Source organism: Saccopteryx bilineata, chromosome 3, assembly GCF_036850765.1.
Source record: "Saccopteryx bilineata isolate mSacBil1 chromosome 3, mSacBil1_pri_phased_curated, whole genome shotgun sequence".
Classification (NCBI taxonomy): domain Eukaryota; kingdom Metazoa; phylum Chordata; class Mammalia; order Chiroptera; family Emballonuridae; genus Saccopteryx; species Saccopteryx bilineata.
The window spans coordinates 242,282,943-242,303,053 of NC_089492.1; the positions used below are offsets into that span (position 1 = coordinate 242,282,943).

The window sequence follows — 20,111 nt, forward strand, 5'->3', positions numbered from 1 at the left end:
CAATTGTTATTTTAAACTCTGCATCTGGTAATTTGGTTATATCTGATTCACTTAGGTCCTTTTCTGGGGATTTCTCTTGGTTTATTTGTGTTGTATTTCTCTGCCTCCACATTTTCTCTTCGCGAGAGTGGCTGTGATCACGCACTCGGGTGCACAAGCGTTGGTGGCCTTGGCCTTTGCCCCGCCCCATGTGTGACGTTATGCTCAGTCCTAAGGGCACTGGCGAGCACCCTTGCTCAGCTGCAGGTCTCCGCCTGTTTCTGGGCTTTCACCCTGCCCTTGCAGGAGGAGCCCGCTCGAGGGACGGCTGCTAGCCTTGGCTCTACCACCGGCAGGACTGCATGCCCAAGCTCAGCTCAGTAGCAGAACTCCACCTCTTCTGGGCTTTTGGCTCCACCCCCGCGGAAGGAGCCAGCTACCAAGTCAGACTGCAAGCCTGGGTTGCACGGGCAGGGCAAGGCTGTGCTCCTGAGCCCTTGCTCAGGGGCTGGTCTCCACCCTTTCCAGGGTTCCCGCCCTTCTCCCGCAGGCTGGATTACAGGCTGCCGGCAGCTGAGCTTGACCGCTTTTGCACGCCCCCTTCTCCCCAGCTAGGCAAGCTTGAGCTCACACCCAAGCCGAGTGGTGGCCAGCTGGCTTCCACCCCTGCCAGCAGAACCGGGCTTTTGTCTCCCGCTGCCACCCGCCCTCCGGCGAGCCCTCAGCCAAGTGGGTGGGGGCATTGCAGCTCAGACCCTAAGACTCACTACTGTAGACCCAAAAGCTCCCTCCTTCTATGCGACTCTGCTCTGAGTGCCGTTGGGGAGCTTGTTTGGCTGCTCTCCTGCTTCCCTTTGCTGGTGTTGCTGTTTCTGGGGGAAATATTCACTTCAGATTTGGGGAGTGACTCGTCCCAGGGGTTAGGGTGACTTATCTCCCAAAATGTTTCTCCCTGTGCCTCCTAGATTACACTCTCTTCCTGTTACTCTGGTCCTCTCCTCTCTCCCCCCTCCCCGTCCCCAGGAGCCCCGGGTGGGTGGTTATGAGAGAGATGTTCTGCGCGGTCCCTTTAAGAAGGATCCTGGGTCTGAGAAATCAGACTCTTTCTCACAAACAGTATCCTGACTTGTTTCCAGCTAAATACTGTCCTTATGCCTCTTCTGGGCTCTGGGGCTGCAGGCTGGGGCTTTGTTCCTGGGGCTCAGAACCCTTCCCCCTCTGCTAAACTCACTTCCCGCCACATGAGTCTCTCCCTGCTGCCATTCGCTCCGGGGAGCTGGACAGCCCTCTCCGCGTTTCCGCTTTTCCTACCAGTCTCTGTGTGGCTTCTTCAGTGTTCCTTGGTTGAAGAGTCCTTTTAGTTTAGTCCAAAATTGGGTTTTCCAGATGATAGTTCTTAAAATTAGTTTGTAATCCACTTTGGTTCTGGGAGGTAGATGTTGGTGCGTCCGCCTACTCCAGCGCCATCTTGTCTCTCTCCAGCTTTATTTTCTTGATTAGTATTTACATAGTGAATGCTTCTTCATTCTTTCACTTTTATCCTACTTATATCACTATTTTAAAATGTTTCTTGTAGATAGTATATACTGCCTTTGATTCTGCCTTTTTTTATGCAGAGACAGAGAGAGAGAGAGTCAGAGAGAGGGATAAATAGAGACAGACAGACAGGAACGGAGAGAGATGAGAAGAATCAATCATCAGTTTTTCATTGCGACACCTTAGTTGTTCATTGATTGCTTTCTCATATGTGCCTTGACCGTGGGGCTACAGCAGATCGAGTAACCCCTTGCTCAAGCCAACGACCTTGGGTCCAAGCTGGTGAGCTTTTGCTCAAACCAAATGAGCCCGCGCTCAAGCTGGCGACCTCCGGGTCTTGAACCTGGGTACTCCGTATCCCAGTTCGATGCTCTATCCACTGCGCTACTGCCTGGTCAGGCTGATTCTGCCAATTTTTTAAATGAATTCTTAAATTTGTTTAATTTTCCACTTTTTGAGAAAGAGCAAGCTAGAGAGACAGGGGGTGGGGTGGGGAGAGAATAAAGCATCAACTCCTACTGGCTTTCACTTTCTCTTTTAGTTGTGTAGTGATTGCTACCAAAAGAGAGAGGAAAGAGAGTGAGAAGCATTAATTCATAATTCCTTTCACCTTAGTTGTACATTGATTGCCAGCATCCCCTTGCTCTAGCTAGCAACCTTGAGCTTTTCACACCAGCAAGATTCGGGCTCAAGCTGGTGAGCATTGGGATCCTAGGAACTACTGCCTGCTCAAGCCCACAACCCCACACTGAGGAGCCCATGCTCAGAGCCAACAACCTCAGAGTTTGGAACTGCCAACCTCAGGGTTCAGGATAGGTGTTTTATCCACTGTGCCACCACCGGTCAGACTCTACCAATTTTTTTTAATTGATGAATTTAGAGCATTTATATTTATATTTAATGGAATTATTGATGTGTTAAGACTTAAGTCTGCCATTTTATGCCTGTTTTCTACATTTTTCCTTTGTTCTTTATTCCTGATTCTTCTTTCCTCTCTTCCTCTAGTCACTTGTACAGGGATGAATAGTTATGCATGCAGATTCAGGAGTTTGCCAGTCCCCTAGAGCCCCGAATTCCTCAATTCTAACTTCTCCAACAGAAATAAGGAGAGGTGCCTCTTCCTCATGGAGCAGATATGGATAGAACTCTGACTTCCATCCCCACACCCCACCACAGCATGGAAGACGCAACACTACCTACGTCATTGTGTCCATCTCCATTCTCTCTAGCCTGCACTAATGAGAATAGATGATGGAGCCCTGTGGGGGTGGGCATCACATAAGTGGGAGAGACCAGAATATCACTTTAGAGACTTTATAACCTAAATTGACATTTGAAACACAATCCACAAAAGTGAGAATTCTGAACGTACTCTGGATACTATGTAAAGCTTTCATTTGGTTGATTATCTGCCAAAATGGAAGATTTACACAGTATACAAAGCCATATAACATACTACATAAAATGTCCAGATGTAACCCAAAATTATTCACCTTACCAAGAACAAAGAAAATCTCAACTTTGATGGATTGACACCAATATTGAAATGACAGATGTTGGAATTATTGGATAAAGACTTTAAGGCAGCTATTATAAATATGTTTTGGTAAACAAATACTCTCAAAATTTTTTAAATAGAAATTATTAACAAAGAAATAAATTCATAAGAACAAAAGGGAACATTTAGAACAGAAACATAAATAACCAAAATAATATACTAAGTACAGCAACTCAATAGCAGAGTGCTAATGACAGATGAATCACTAAAATTGAAGAAATATCAATGGAAAATATCCAACCTGAAAAAAACACAGAAAATAGATTGAAAGAAGAGAAAAACTAAGATGCAGGGAACTGTGTTAGAATAACAAAAGAACTAACATTTGTGCCATCAGTGTCCAAGAATTTCAGAAAGAGTGAAAAATGCATGTGCAGTTGAAAAGAAAAATTTGAAGAAATAATGGCTGAAAATTTTTCAAAATTGGTAGTAGACAAACCAACAGATTCAAGAAGCTCAGTGAACCCAATAAACAAAACGAACTGAACATCAAAACATAGCATAATCAAATCTCTGAAAACAAAAAGCAAAGAAAATTTTTTGAAAGCAACCAGAGAAATACAACTCATTGTTTATGGGAAACAATAATTGAAATGACAGCGGATTTCTCATCAGAAACCATCAAGGCTAGAAATAAGTAGTACATTTAAAAATTTTGAATAAAAGAAACTGTCAACCTAGATTCTCTATCCAGTGAAAATGTACCTCTCTGAAATGAAGGTGAAATGAATACATTAATATATGAAGAAAGGCTAAGAAAACTTTTGCTATCAGACCAGCTCCAATGAAATGGTTAAAGAAAGTTCAGATATAAGAAGTGATAATGGTAGAAAATTTGGAACTCAGGGAATGGAGAAAGAACACCAGAAAGGGTAAAGAGATGGGTAAACATAATAAATTATTCTTTTTCCCTTGAATTAAAGAAATTATGTTTCATAGTTAAAAGCAAACTATATTGTGTGATGTGGTTCTCAGTGTACATGGAGATAACATTAAAGCAGAAAGGTAAAGGGATCTGAACTGTCATAAGGTATCTGTATTCCACTTGAAGAGGGAGTGTTGAGACTAGGACACTGCAATAAGCCATGAATGCATATTACAATCTTTAGAGGAACCACTTAAAACAAAACAAAAAGACATACTCAAAAACATTAAATTAAAATGCAATTCTTAAAAAAATATGGTCCAGCCCTGGCCGGTTGGCTCAGTGGTAGAGCGTCAGCCTGGCGTGCGGGGGACCCGGGTTCGATTCCCAGCCAGGGCACATAGGAGAAGCGCCCATTTGCTTCTCCACCCCACCCCCCCTCATTCCTCTCTGTCTCTCTCTTCTCCTCCCATAGCCAAGGCTCCATTGGAGCAGAGATGGCCCGGGGCGCTGGGGATGGCTCCTTGGCCTCTGCCCCAGGCACTAGAGTGGCTCTGGTCTCGGCAGAGCAACACCCCGGAGGGGCAGAGCAGCGCCCCCTGGTGGGCAGAGCGTCGCCCCTGGTGGGCGTGCCGGGTGGATCCTGGTCGGGCGCATGCGGGAGTCTGACTGTCTATCCCCGTTTCCAGCTTCAGAAAAATAAAAAAAAAATAAAAAAAAATATGGTCCAGTGACCCACAGAAATTCAGGGAAGAACAAACAGGAATAAAGAACATAGAAAAATAGAAAACAAATAATAAATGGCAGGCTTAAGTCTTTATATATCAATAATTACATTACATATAAATGTAATGATCTAAATTCACCAATTTAAAAAAATTAGCTGAATAAAAAGATGATCTTCCTATACACTACCTATGGGAAACTCACATCAAATATGGTGATATAAGTAGAACAAAAGTGAAAGAATGGAAGAGCATATACCATGTAAATATTAATTTTAAAAAAAGAAAGAAAAAGCTGGCCTGGCTATATTACATTAGATAAAGTAAAGTCCAGGCAAAGAAAATCATCAGGGATAAAGAAGGACATCACATAATAATTTAAAAGTCAATTTAACAAGGCCATATAACAATTTTAACATGTATTCACCAAGTAAAAGCTGCCAAATGCTGTAAGGAAAAGCTAACAGTACTAACTAGAGGAACAGACAAACCTTTCATTATAGTTTGAGATGTCAACATGACTCTCCTAGTAACTGATAAGAAGTCAGCAAAGGGAATTAAAGAACACAATCAACAAATAATTCTCTAACTGACATATTAGAACACTGTCCAACAACAGCAGAATACAGATGACCCTTAAACAACACAATGATTAGGGAGCTTGGACATACTGCGCAGTTGAAAATCTATGTATAGCTAGTGCAGATTTTTTTATTCATGTGTACATGACTTTCCTGAAGAGTAGATCCACAACATACACTGAATTTTCAAAGGATTCTATGAAAAAAGAAAGTTAAAAAGCTTAAGTATGAAATTGTATTCAGCCCTGGCCGGTTGGCTCAGCAGTACAGTGTCAGCCTGGCTTTTGGAAGTTCCAGGTTCGATTCCCAGTCAGGGCACACAGGTGAAGCATTCATCTGCTTCTCTTCCCTTTCCCTTCTCCTTTCTCTCTGTCTCTCACTTCCCCTCCCACAGCCAAGGCTCCACTGAGGCAAAGTTGGCCTGGGCGCTGAGGATGGCTCCATGGCCTCCGCCTCAGGTGCTAGAATTCCTCCAGTTGCACCAGAGCAATGCCGCAGATGGGCAGAGCATCGCCCCCTGGTGGGCATGCAGGTGTCTGTCTGTCTCACTTCAGAAAAATACAAAAAAGAAAAAATTCATTATTTCCTTAGGTTTCTTTTTTCTTTTGCTATATTAGATAGAAATACTTTTTAACAATAAAAGCAATACACACACACTGAGACATTTTAAAATATTGTTTAATGAATGAGAGGGAATCTCACCCTACCTTGTACGCATACCCCCAACGCACATACACACACGCACACACACACGCACGCTCTCAGAAGTACCTCTAGAGAAATTTGTTCTATATCCTTTCGTATTCCTGTACAATAAAAATAAAAGAATACAAATTTGTAATTTTTTATTTGAGCTTTTCATGTTAATAAGAGTTGAACTCTTCAATATAAAAATCTTTAGAAAACATAACCAAGAAATTTTAAAAATATTCCTATTGGTGGAATAGTGTTAAACCTTAGAAAAATATAGAAGAAACATGCTTTATTTTTCCTATTGTAATAACAGGCATATGCACGTGTGCACACCATACATACACACTGCTCAGTGCTGGGAGGCATTGGAGCAGCAGACACTCTTGCCTACTGCTGTGGGGAGTAAGAATAAGTATTTTCTGTTTTGGTACCAAAAAAACAAAACAAAAAAAAGAATTAGTATTTTCTCTTTTTTTCTTTCCTTTCTTTGTGTCTTCGGTTTGTTAGCTTTGAGTTTAAGTACTTAAAGGAAGTAGAACTTCTCAACTTTTTAAACAATAATCCTTCATTTTTAATTGTTTCTTATTCTAAACATTTATTTTGCTACTCCTCATTATTTAAATACTAACCCTACATTTGAACATATTTTTTATTAATTTATATTTTTAGAGAGAGATGAGAGAGAAAAAGAGAAACATTGATTTGATGTCCCACTTCTTTATGCTTCATTGGTTTCTCCGTAAGTGCCCTGCCTGGGGATCAAACCGCAACCTTGGCACGTTGGGACGACACTAACCAACTTAGCTGCCGGGCCAGGGCTGACATTTTTATCCATCATGTTGAATTTTCTATGTCTCACTAGTTCTGTTTGCCTTTATAGTTCTCATGTTCACCCATTTCTTTGTCTATTTTCATGTCTGATTGGAAGCCTTCTAAACCATCTTATTTTTAATCACATTCATTCTCTTACTGTCTGTTCTTTAAATGACATGTTTAATGTTGTACATTAAAAAATATGGCCAAAGACATTTCAGATTTTCTCATAGTTATACAGTTATTTCCATGTAAATCAACAGAGTAACTGACACAGAGTATTTAACAATTTTTAAACATCACCATAGTCGATACCAAGGGCTGAGGAGATCATGTGACTTACCCGTGTTTACACAGTTAATCATACCATATGAGTTTTTTTGTTTTGTTTTGTTTTGTTTTTGTTTTTGTTTTGTATTTTTCCGAAGCGGGAAGCAGGGCAGAGGCAGGCAGACAGACTCCTGCATGCACCCAACTGGGATACACCGGGCACCCGAAATGCTCACCAAAGGGAGATGCTCAGCCCCTCTGGGGCGTTGCTCTACTGCAATCAGAGCCATTCTAGACCCTGAGGCAGAGGCCATGGAGCCATCCTCAGCGCCCGCGCAAACTTTACTTCAATGCAGCCTTGGCTGTGGGAGGGGAAGAGAGATAGAGAGAAAGGAGAGGGGGAAGGGTAAAAAAGCAGATGGGCACTTCTCCTGTGTGCACTGGCCGGGAATCGAACCTGGGACTTCCACTCACAGGGCTGACACTCTACCGCTGAGCCAACCAGCCAGGGCCCCATTTGAGTTTTTGATTCAGTAATATTGGACTATTAATATACGTGGGCAGACAGCTGGTAAATACGGAACTCTGAAGAACTTCACTTCAGTAAATACTAATGGACAGCCAAGTGCCTTCCAAGTACAGACTGAAACCCCAGTTTGTCACTTAGAAGTCATTTAGCCTACCCTGAGATTTTTAGCTATTCTAAAAACATCCTATTGAATAATCTAAAGAAATCAAGAATACATTTTGTAAAACCTGTGAAGCATATCCAACATTCAGTAAGTTATCCCTGCTGTTTCTTAGAAACAAGGACATTCATTCCCTTTGAAAACTTGACTCTGTCCCTTCTAGCAAGGCAGGGTGTACTGTGCTAGAGATGAACAAAGACTGATAAAAGCCCTGGCTGGTTGGCTCAGTGGTAGAGCGTCAGCCTGGCGTGCAGGAGTCCTGGGTTCGATTCCCGGCCAAGGTATACAGGAGAAGCGCCCATCTGCTTCTCCACCCCTCCCCCTCTCCTTCCTCTCTGTCTCTCTCTTCCCCTCCCGCAGCCAAGGCTCCAAAGTAGCAAGTCATTAACTGAGAGTAAAGATGAGACAGGAAATACTGGAGTTTTGAGGAAAGGGGGAAAGGTCTGAAATGGTTGTCTTGAGAATAGGAGAGTGAATAGATGGGGAAAATGTTAATGATTTCCCTCCTGAAGTTAATGACCATGAATTTAAAATGAGACGCTGGTTGAATATTTTCCTCCAACCATTCAGTTCAGGTGCAGGTGAGTGGAAATTTATATGTAACCAAGATTGTGGTCAATTAAATTAGATGAAGTAGGAGAAGGGGGAAAGTGAAATTATGATGACTACAAGGTGGGAAGTGGATTACAGTGGACTATGAAATTTAACCTGGAAAAGGAGACATGAGGAATGGTAAGAGAAAATGAAAAGGTGATACTTTCCTCAAAAAGTGGGTTCTTTCTTCTCAAAGCCTTACCCAACTTTTCGTCCTCTCTCACCTCTCTGGGCTTGTTAGCATGACTCTCTTCCAGTCTCAAACCCTTGTGACTTTTCTCTATAGTATTCATCACTACCTGACCAATTTATTTTTCCACCAGAATTAAAGTCTCACTGAAGGCAAAGGCTTTTAGTTTTTTGCTGTTTAGAACTCTGCCTGGTTTGTAGCAGCCCTCCCCCACACTATCCTCTCTACCCAATCCTGGCCAGCTTACTCTTGAACCACAGGCCCAGGACGTGTCCTTATACTTCTGCATCAAAATGCCTTGATTTGGAATGGCATGCATCTAAAAACTGAGTGCCTAGCTCAGAACTCAGCATTGGCCCCAGATTGGATTGCCGGGTGGAACGCAGCCAGGGTGCATGCGGGAGGGAGTCTGACTCACTATCTCCCCTCCTCTCATCTAAAAAATATAAAATTTAAAAATTAAAAATAAAAGCTGAGTGTCTAACTCTTCAAGTTGAGAGGCTTTGGGGGAGGAGAAATCTGAAAAAGTTTGTTTCATTGCTTACGAGGACAAGATTAGGTCAGTCTTCTGCCAAACTGCTTTTGATGACAGAGACCCAGGCCTTTGAGGCAGTCATTGCTCATGCTAAAATCGTAAAAGGCCACCCATAGAAGATTGTCATAGAAGATTGTCGTAGAAGACTTGGGTCCTTCTTTAGCAAACCAAATTTTTAAAAAGTTTTAAAATAAGGTTTAAAAGAATAGCAAACTTTTACCAAGGTGCAGTATTCTATATATGTAACTGTTTTTTGCTTTTAATTAGAAAAGCACTACTAGTTAAAATGAATTTAAATCCCTGTAAAAAGAAATCACACAATATGTGGCTTCAAAGGCCATTTCTACTTTCCAGTAAGCGAGTATTACAGGGCAATCCCAACTTGCCCAACACCACACAGCTCATAAATGATAGCGCAGGACTGAAGCAAGAGCTGAAGCAAAGAGGGTGAAAAAGCAAGGGGCTCATGTGGTTTCCAAGATAAGAAAAGCTAGAAAGAATAATCCAATATCGAAGAGGCAATCTTCTTGAGTAAAAGCCCCTTCTTCTCTTCGTATAAGCACCCTGTGTTTATCTCCCACAACTCCAAACTGTTTTTATAATGTACTCCTTAAACTGAATTCTGAAAGGACTCTTACTCATTTCCTTTTCCCCCAGTGTCCAACAATAGTACCAACAGGAACTCACAAAATACAGGCTAAATGACTAGACAGATAAGTACACTCACATGCACAACTGAACAAAGCAGCAAAATTAGGAGTTTCTATAGGGAAGTAACTTTTAAATAAACTTTTTTTTTTGAGCTCATGAGCAGCGCCTATGGCCAGCAGGTGGGGCCAAAGTAATAGCTTTCCAACCGTTAGCCAGCCACGTTAGAGCAATAAGCCACACAAGGCAGGAATGACATTTTTGTCCCTCTAGCAGCCAATTAGCCCAAAATTCTACTTCTGAGCTAGCTCACCTGTGAAGGTAAGGCGTTTGGCACAGGAAAGGTTTTGCGCAGGTCTAAAAGCAATAGCAGACACCATATTGAACCCACGGTTTTTTGCACAGCATGTATGCCTGATCAGGGCGGGAAGCATAAAAAAACTAGAGGGTATGCAGTGGTTCTGCAGGCTGCAACAGCTAGAGTTACCAGGGTTGCAGGAGAATAGAGAGAATTAGGTAAACTGGAAGGATCTGACCTCCAGTGGGCTCGAGCCTGCAGCCTACAGCACAGCTGTAGGCAGCACGCTTGCGCTGTCCAGTTGCCAAGCCCAGTGGCAGAGGCAAAGCAGTAACTGTGTGGTGCTGGGAAGTTAGTTACAAGTGCCACCCTGAGCTCTACATCCCCTACTCCCACCCCACAGGCGGATCTACAGATCCAGTCTTGGAAACATGGAAGCAGAGGCTTGCAGGTTTGTGGGGTCTCCAGTCCACTTAACCTGTGGGTGGCTTATCCTACCAGTCATGTCAGCCTTCCACCTGCAAACCCAGCAGCTTTAGTATTACATTCCAAACAAAGGCTTCTCAGTGGTTAAAAGTTTCACCAACTGTTCAGAAACCACTAGCAACAAATGATGTTATAAGAAATTGAGTACCTCCCAAAGCAAAAGGAATCCCTTTCTCCCTTTTATAGCTGCGGAGCTGAAGCTCAAAAAGCCAGACACTTTTCTCGAGAGCCCACAGCTAGAGAACAAGAGAGCTACACTTCACACACACTCCAGAGCTAGAGTGTGTTTCTTCATACTTGGTCCCAGTCCTATTATGATTTTTATGCCATCTAATATATGTTGAGAAAGGGGACAATCTCTTTTGATTTAACAAATATGATTTACCACCAAGTCCCTGCTTCCTACAGCAGGCTCACTGCACAGATCTCGGCCTTCTTTGGTGAGTCACCTGTACTGAGTTCACTCCCTTCACAAGACTCTGAGATGCTTGAGGTTAGCTTGTTTATTTTATTATAGTTCTATCTTCATAACTCATTTTCAAGGCAATGGTAGATGCTCAGTCAATTCATGTAGGTTCACCATATAAATGAATGTTTTGTAAGGAATGTCCACATATCCAAGAGTGAATTAAATTCAAGTCCAGCTGACAGGAAAAAGAGATAAATCCGGGAGAAACATTCCTGTCATGTCGAAGTGCACACACACGTCCATGCCCTCAATACAAGTCCTCCAGCTACACACACTTCCTTCTTCCTGGACACACACAGGTGCACACATCAACTGTGACTATGTAACTGTTTTTCAGTATGTGAAGAAATATGGGAACATTGTTGCCATGGAGATTGGAATCTGGCCTTCAGTTATTGTAACTGGATTGCCCTTAATCAAAGAAGCCCTTGTTCACCAGGACCGAAACTTTGTGGATCGCCCTACATCCCTTGTTCGGGAACGCATCTTTAAGAAAAATGGTAAGTTTCTTGACCAATTTCAGATGTGCATGCTTAATATACTGCTCACAAAAATTAGGGAATATTTCAGAATGAATATAAAGCGGTAAAATATCCCCTAATATTTGTGTGCAGTCAATTTTTAAAGTCTGTTAAAGGTGCCTCTGTGACTATGATTCTCTACTACTCCCCAGAGACCAAGCTCTTTATAGAATTCCTGCTTTTGAAAAATACTTGATGCCCTGATTTCCCTATTGAAGGCACCCTCTCAGAAGATTAGGCAGCATCAGCCCTAATGTGAAGGACTTGGGAAAAACTGCATGTCCTGGGTGACATCACTCTAAATGCCTTGATAAACAAGTAATCGATCATTCCACGTTAGCACAGAGAGCGACAGTACATTCGCTCCTTCTGGTTCCCACTCCAGATCTCTCCCCTCAGGACCCGGGATGTGGCTCTGCTTTTCCCGCTGCTTTTGTAATGTCTTCATCTTGCCTCTAGTCCCTTATGCTTTAGCATTAAGGCTGTGTCCACAGTTCTAGGTTAGAACTGTTTGGCACAGATAGTTTAAATTATTGTTAAATAAACTTCATTGTTAAAAACCTAAATGGGCCTGACCAGGCGGTGGCGCAGTGGATAGAGCGTCAGACTGGGATGCGGAGAACCTAGGTTCGAAACCCCGAGGTCGCCAGTTTGACCGCGGGTTCATCTGGCTTGAGCAAAAAGCTCACCAGCTTGGACCCAAGGTCGCTGGCTCAAGCAAGGGGTCACTTGGTCTGCTGGAGCCCCACGGTCAAGGCACATATGAGAAAGCAATCAATGAACAACTAAGGTGTCGCAATGAAAAACTGATAATTGATGCTTCTCATCTCTCTCCATTCCTGTCTGTCCCTATCTATCCCTCTCTCTGACTCTCTCTCTATCTGTTTCTTAAAAAATAAAAAAATTTTAAAAATTTTTAAAAAACCCTAAATGGCCCTGGCCAGTTGGCTCAGTGGTAGATATCGGCCCGCCAAGTGGATGTCTAGGGTTGGATTCCCAGTCAGAACACACAGGAGGGGTACCTATCTGTTTCTCCACCCCTGCACCTTCTCTTTTTCTCTCTCTCTCCCTATTCTCCTCCCCTCGTGCAGCCAAGGCTCGATTGGAGTGAGTTGGCCCCTGGCTCTGACTATGGCTGCACAGCCTCTGCCTTAGGCACTAAAAAATGGCTTTGTTGTATTGAAACAAGGGCCCCAGATGGGCAGAGCATCGCCTGGTAGGGAGCTTGCCAGGTGTATCCCGGTAAAGGTACATGCAGGAGTCTCTCCCTGCCTCCCCCCTGCTCATTAATATTTTTTAAAAAAAGAAAGAAAAAGAAAAAAATCTAAATGAAAAACTCAAATTTATTACTCTGCCAAAGTATTGCTTGTTTTTCCAGTGACTCCCAAATCCTCTTTGAAATGTACTATCTATTGACTCTACATCAGTTTGCTCTATTAATTACCTGCATCGTGAAGCACAGGGCTAGGCACCAGGGATAGAACAATGAGTGGAACAGACAAAATCCATTACTTTTGTAAGTCAAATTCTATTCAGAGAGAAAGAGGATCCACTAGCTGTGATTGAAAGTCTTCTGCAAATAAGTGCAGGACACACTTACAAGGGGTATCTAATCCAGTCTTGGGATTCAGGAATAACTAACATAAGTGAATGACAACTTATTTAATAAAGTGAAGAAGCAATCAGTCAGAGGGAATCCAATATAAAATGTCCCTAAGGTGATGGAAAAAACAGTAAAGTTGTAGAAATTTAAAAAGTAGTCAATGTGGCAAGCACAGAGATTATGTGGAATAAAATGGACATGAAACCACAGAGCTTGACTTGAAACTTATACAAGTTCTTGAGAACAATGATGGTTTTTATCCTAATGACACCAAAGTTCTTGAATGGCTTTCAGTAGAGAAAGGAATCATCATATTTACATTGTACACTTTTCAAAACCTATGTGGGCTGCAGTGTAGAGAATGGAACTAAGGAAGTAAAAGAGGGTTGCAGCATTTTAGGTTAGAGAAGTGATAGCTTGGACGAGGGAGGTGGTAGGAAAGGACAGTACAGTGAGTTAAACTGGGACAGTGGCAGTGAAAGTACATGGATTTAAGATATTCAGGAGGTAAATCCAGTAAGACATGGTGACCTAGATGGAGGAAGATTGAAGCATTGAGGTAGATACCTAAGTGGGTAGACTGATGGAAAGAACAAACATTTGGAGAACAAGGTGTATGGTTTGGCCTGGGTCGGGAGTTGTATGGAGAAAAGCAAAAATTCAATTATGGATACGCAGAGTTTGAAATGCCTTTACATTGGCAAAGTCAAGCAGATAGTTATATCTGTCTCTGGAGCTCAGAGTCAAAAAGAGGTCACTATCAACAGATGTTATTTAAAATTGTAGGAGTTGTGAGATTTTTCAGAAAAGGATTATAGGGTAAGTAAGGAAGACCTTATCTTGAAGAACTCCATCATTTCAGAATTTTGTAGAAGAAGATAAACTAGCCAAGGGTATGTGTAGCTCTCTGCTTTCAGAGAATTAGGAACAATATTTGGAGAGTGTAGTATCCTGAGCACCAATGGAAGAGAGTGTTTCAAGAAATAAGTATCTCATGCTACTGAGAGACCAAGTAAGATGAGTTTGAAAATATTCCTGGCTCTGAGAGCAAGGAGGGCCATTTCATGGAGATGGAGGAGGCCAAAGCTAGAGGTTAAAGGGAATTGGAGTGCTCTAGAAGGAAAGAAATGAAGTACTGTTGCCCTACCTGTGTTATATAGGAAATGATGATCTGTTGAACACATCAGCATGTTGTCTTTTTCTTTGCCTGATTGAGATATTTACTTCTTCACTTTCTTTAGTCATTTATTCATCTACTAAGGTCCAGCTTCAATAGGACCTCTCCTGTTAGACTCATGAAAGCCTTGTCTCTTTACAAGTATGGATTTTCTTACCTATGAGTGCATTCTTAGTATGTAGCATAATGTAAATACTTAACTATACCTATGTGACTAGTAATCCAAGCATGGGCTTGGCAGTCAGGGACATGTGAGCTTGAATGCCTGCTGAGCTGCTTACTGACTCTGTGTGTAACCTTGAAAACTTTAACTCCTGTGCCTGGTTCTCATCAGCAAAATTGGAAAGTGGGTGAGAAGACAACCCACTGAAGGGGAGAACATATTGGCCAATTATGCATCGGATAAGGGGTTAATATTAAAATTTTATTAATAAAAACTTATGCAACTTAAGTGAAAAAACAATCTAGTTAAAAAATAAGCAAAGGACCTGAATATAGACTTCTCCAAAGAGGACATAAAATGGGCAATAAACATATTAAAAAATGCTCAACATTTTATGAATTTGACTCCAATGGCAAGAGAAGTGAAGGCAAAAATTAATGAATGGGACTACATCAGACTAAGAAGTTTTTGCTCAGCAAGAGAAACTGATAACAAAATAAACAGAAAGCCAACTAAATGGGAAATGATATTTTCAAACAACAGCTCAGATAAGGGCCTAATATCCAAAATATACAAAGAACTCATAAAACTCAACAACAAACAAACAAACAATCCCATAAAAAAATGGGAAGAGGATATGAACAGACACTTCTCCCAGGAAGAAATACAAATGGCCAACAGATATATGAAAAGATGCTCATCTTCTTTAGCTATTAGAGAAATGCAAATCAAAACGGCAATGAGATACCACCTCACACCTGTTCGATTAGCTGTTATTAGCAAGACAGGTAATAGCAAATGTTGGAGAGGCTGTGGAGAAAAAAGAACCCTCATCCACTGTTGGTGGGAATGTAAAGTAGTACAACCATTATGGAAGAAAGTATGGTGGTTCCTCAAAAAACTGAAAATAGAACTACCTTATGACCCAGCAATCCCTCTACTGGGTATATACCCCCAAAACTCAGAAACATTGATACGTAAAGACACATGCAGCCCCATGTTTATTGCAGCATTGTTCACAGTGGCCAGGACATGGAAACAACCAAAAAGCCCGTCAATAGATGACTGGATAAAGAAGATGTGGCACATATACACTATGAAATACTACTCAGCCATAAGAAATGATGACATCAGAACATTTACAGCAAAATGGTGGGATCTTGATAACATGATACAAAGCGAAATAAGTAAATCAGAAAAAACCAGGAACTGCATTATTCCATACATAGGTGGGACATAAAAGTGAAACTGAGAGACATTGATAAGGGTGTGGTGGTTATGGGGGGGGAGGGGGGAATGGGAGAGGGAAAGGGGGAGGGGGAGGGGCACAGAGAGAACAAGATAGAGGGTGACGGAGGACAATCTGACTTTGGGTGATGGGTATGCAACATGACTGAACGACAAGATACCCTGGACTTGTTATCTTTGAATATATGTATCCTGATTTATTGATGTCACCCCATTAAAAAAAATAAAATTAAAAAAAAAATGCTCAACATCTCTAATCATCAGAGAAATGCCAATTCAAACCACAGTGAGATATCATCTCACACCTGTCAGAATGACTATCATCAATAAATCAACAAGTGTTGGTGAGGATGTGGAGAAAAGTGACCCTTGTATACTGTTGATGAGAATGCAGACTGGGACAACCACTATGGAAAACAGTATGAAGTTTCCTCAAAAAATTAGAAATGGAATTGCCTTATACCCAGCAATTCCACTTCATAGAATATATCTGAAGAAAACCGAAACTCTAATTCGAAAGAATACACACACCCCTATGTTCATTGCAGCATTATTTACAATTGCCAAGATCTGGAAGCAGCTCAAGCACCCATCAGTAGATGAGAGGATACAAAAGCTATGGTACATTTTACATTTACACAATAGAATACTACCTGGATATAAAAGGAAAAAAGGAACACTTACCATCCCTTACCATTTGGATGGACTTGGAGAGTATTATGCTAAGTGAAATAAGCTATTCTGGGAAAAACAAGAACTACATCATTTCACTTATATGTGGAATCTAATGCACAAAATAAACCCAAGTGGAAAGACTCGTGGATACAAAAAACGTACAGCCCATAGTTAGAGGGGAGGGGTTTTGGAAAACTGGGTAAAAAAGGTGAAAGGATTAAGAAAAAAAAAATACAGAGATTACCAGAGGGACAGGGGGGTGAGTGGAGGTACAAGAGGGTATAGAGGGATAAATAGTGATGGAAAAAGACGACTTTGGGCGGTGAATACACAATACAGGACACAGATGATGTATTATAGATTGTACACACAAAAAAATTCAAAAAGGCATAATAATTGTATCTACCTCATAGTGTTCATGTGAGTACTATATTACATAATGCATAAAATCACTAATGTGCCTGGCATTGCAGACAATCAGTACATACTAACAATTATATTCATTACTCTGGGATTATTTGTCTAAATACTGTTCAACTGCCAAATGCCCTTTTCCTTTCTACCATCTGATACAAATCCCTGTCCCATTTATTGGCTTTCTTTTCAGAATGTTGTCTTCTTTTCCTCAGGATTGATCATGTCCAATGGCCAGATATGGAAGGAGCAAAGAAGGTTCGCCCTGACAACACTAAGGAATTTTGGGTTAGGAAAGAAGAGCTTAGAGGAACGCATTCAAGAAGAGGCCTATCACCTCGTCCTGGCAATAGAGGAGGAGAACGGTGAGTGGACCCTCGGACAGGTGCCAGAGACAGTGGCTCATTCATTCACTGAACAGACACTCATTTAGTACTTACGTGCCTGTCCTGTGCTCACCACTGTGTTAGGCACTGAGGATATCACTGGAAAACTAACTATGGCCCTGATCTTGTGGAGCTCTAGAATTAAGCACAAGAAGGCAAGCATTAAATTCATTATGACTTTAAACCTTGGTCATCAGTATGATTTCCCAGGTATTGAGTGAGAGTACTGGCTGCAAGTCAGACACAGTACAGGGTGCTGTACACACAGCCTCAGATGTTTTTCTGTCCTTGGTATGTCATGTGTCATGTAGGATTTCAGTAGAAAATGGAAACATACCATCTGAGGGATCCATCTTTTCTCCCACCTGCAGGGCAGCCTTTTGACCCTCACTTCAAGCTCAACAATGCAGTTTCCAATATCATTTGCTCCATCACCTTTGGGGAGCGCTTTGAGTACAAGGATGACCAGTTCCAAGAAATGCTGAGGTTGCTGGATGAAGTCATTCGTCTAGAGATGTCAGTGTGTACCCTGGTAGGGGTTTCTCTTTTCATAATTTTCAAAAGTTAAAGGGGCTGATGTCAGACACAGATTTCTTTAAGCTCCAATATAACCTTTTAAAGTTTACTTCAACACAAACTTATTTGAAATCTGTGACTCTTGTGTTTTGGATACTATTGCTAACTATTTACTGTATGTAAAGAACATTTCTAGCATTCATGCAAAGCAGTGAACTTTACAGGCACCTATGTTGTTGTTTTTTTTAAAGGACTATAGGGCCATTGCCTTTGAGTCACCCCTGTCCTTGTCCCTCCGTAACCAGCCATCTCACACCTCCTCTCTCAGAAGTATTCTTCTGTGTTTGGCTTCTCCCTTATCAGACTGTTTTGAGATTCATTTGTGTTAGTTGTTCTTTTTCAAAAATCTGAATAGTATTGTATTTTATGAATATGCCACTGTTTGTTACTCTATTCTCTATTGTTACACACTGGTGCTGTTTCCAGATTTTGAATGTTATAAACAAATCTGCCAAGAATATTCTAGTACATTTGTTTAAAGATGAAATGAAGCATCGTGATGTGTGCAGGCAGATATGAGAGAGTGTAAGCAAATCCAGAGAGTGATCCATGGGCTCTGTGTTAAGTGCTTAGTGGATCTCATATCATTTGGTCACCAGAAGAACCCAGGAGCCCTAATGGCAGCTAGTTAGTTGAACTAGGGAGCAACAGTTACATTCTTCTCCTCTTCCTCTTCATTATTATTGCCAATGCATTACAGCTACAAAGTAGCAAAGCTAATAGCCAAATCCATGTCATGTCTTAAGTCTAGTTGATTCTCTATTATGTTATGCTGTTTTCTACCAGATATTATTATAGAAAATATATTCAAAAACCACTTTAATAAAAATGTCTGACCCACATAGTGATTACATTTTAATGGGGACACACACACACACATATACACATATATACATATATATATATGTTTAACAAATACAGAGATATAGATATAGATAGATATAGATAGATGATATAGATATAGATATAGATATAGATGATATAGATATAGATATCACACACAAAAAATAGTGATAATTGCCATGGTATGGAGAAAAATAAACCAGCATAAGGGAATAGAAAGAGGGTGACAGGGGTACATCCACTTACAGGACCATTTGGTGAGACTGCTCCACGTAGCTGACATTTGAGCAGCACTTGAATGGAGTGAGAGACTGGAGGTATAGAGATTTCAGAGGAAGAACCTTCTAGGTGGAAGGAAAATCAAATGCAAAGGTCTAAACAGAAATATCCTTGATGGCATTACAAAGATCAGTGGAGCTGGACTGGAGAAGGTGAGGTGGCAGGGAGTAACAGCAAAGCAAGTGACCACCGTGTTCAGGGCCCCACTCATATAGAGCTTCCCATGTCCAGAGAAAGATGTAGAAGTTTATCTACCTGTCTTGGGAAGTCATTGAAAAATTGATAACCAAAGAGTGAAATGATCTTCTTGGCAGCAATTTTCAACCTTTTTTATCTCATGGCACACATACAACAATTACTAAAATTCTATGGAACACCAAGAAATATACTCTATGTTTTGATGCTCTAACAAAAAGAAAAAGGTATAATATTGATTCATTTTCACCAGATGGCTATAGTTGTGTTGGATGTTGTCACTTCAATTGACAATCTAAGGAAAGAGGTCAATGACCCTGACTAAATAATCAGGTTTTGCATGTTTTAAAAATTATTGCGGCACATCGGTAGAAAATCACTCAATTAAACAGTTAAACGATTACTCTGGGGGTTCTGTGGAAAATAGATTGGAAATGGGGATAGGAATAGACTCAGAAAAACTGCTGGAGGCTGTTCCCGCATCCAGGTAAGAAATGGTGGTTTGTAGTAGGGTGACAAAGCAGTTGGGGTTGTGAGAAGTGGTCTGATACAATATATTTTGGATGAAGCACTGAAATTATTTGCTGGAGAGATGAGAAGAGGGATGAGAGAGAAAAGAACAGTCAAGTCTAAGCAGAAGCAAACAAGAGCTAGAAAGAGAAGGTTGTTGTCTTAAAAAGCGGGAACTGGTACCATGGTGTCTTTGTGATTGTTTTCTTTTTCTCAACTAGCTCTATATTATCTTTCCGTGGATAATGAAATTTATTCCTGGACCCCACCAAGAAGTCTTTATCAAATGGGAGAAACTGAAATTGTTTATCTCTCGTGTGATTGAAAACCACAAGAGAAATTGGAATCCTGCTGAACCAAGAGATTTTATTGATGCGTACCTCAACGAAATACAAAAGGTGAGGAAACCAATGTTGTTTCCTGCATTTTGTTCTTGAAGAACAAATGGGGATGTACTGGTTTCCTGCTGACCCTGTAACCAATTAACTTAGTGGTTTACAACAACACAAGTTGATTCTCTTACAAATCTGATGTTCATAAGTCTCAAACCAGTTGGACTGGGCTCAAGTCAAAGTGTTGGGAAGGTTGGCTC

General features: G+C 41.2%; 1 protein-coding gene across 3 annotated transcripts in view; it reads left to right on the forward strand.

Moving 5' to 3' along the window:
• The window catches only part of LOC136331103 (cytochrome P450 2J2-like), a 66,830-nt gene that overhangs the window by 9,149 nt on the left and 37,570 nt on the right, over positions 1–20,111 (forward strand). For all 3 annotated transcript variants that reach the window (XM_066269059.1, XM_066269058.1, XM_066269057.1), the window contains exons 2-5: positions 11,267–11,429; positions 16,946–17,095; positions 17,488–17,648; positions 19,741–19,917. In XM_066269059.1, coding sequence (XP_066125156.1) covers positions 11,267–11,429; positions 16,946–17,095; positions 17,488–17,648; positions 19,741–19,917 — 651 coding nt within the window. The remainder of the gene's footprint in view (positions 1–11,266; positions 11,430–16,945; positions 17,096–17,487; positions 17,649–19,740; positions 19,918–20,111) is intronic.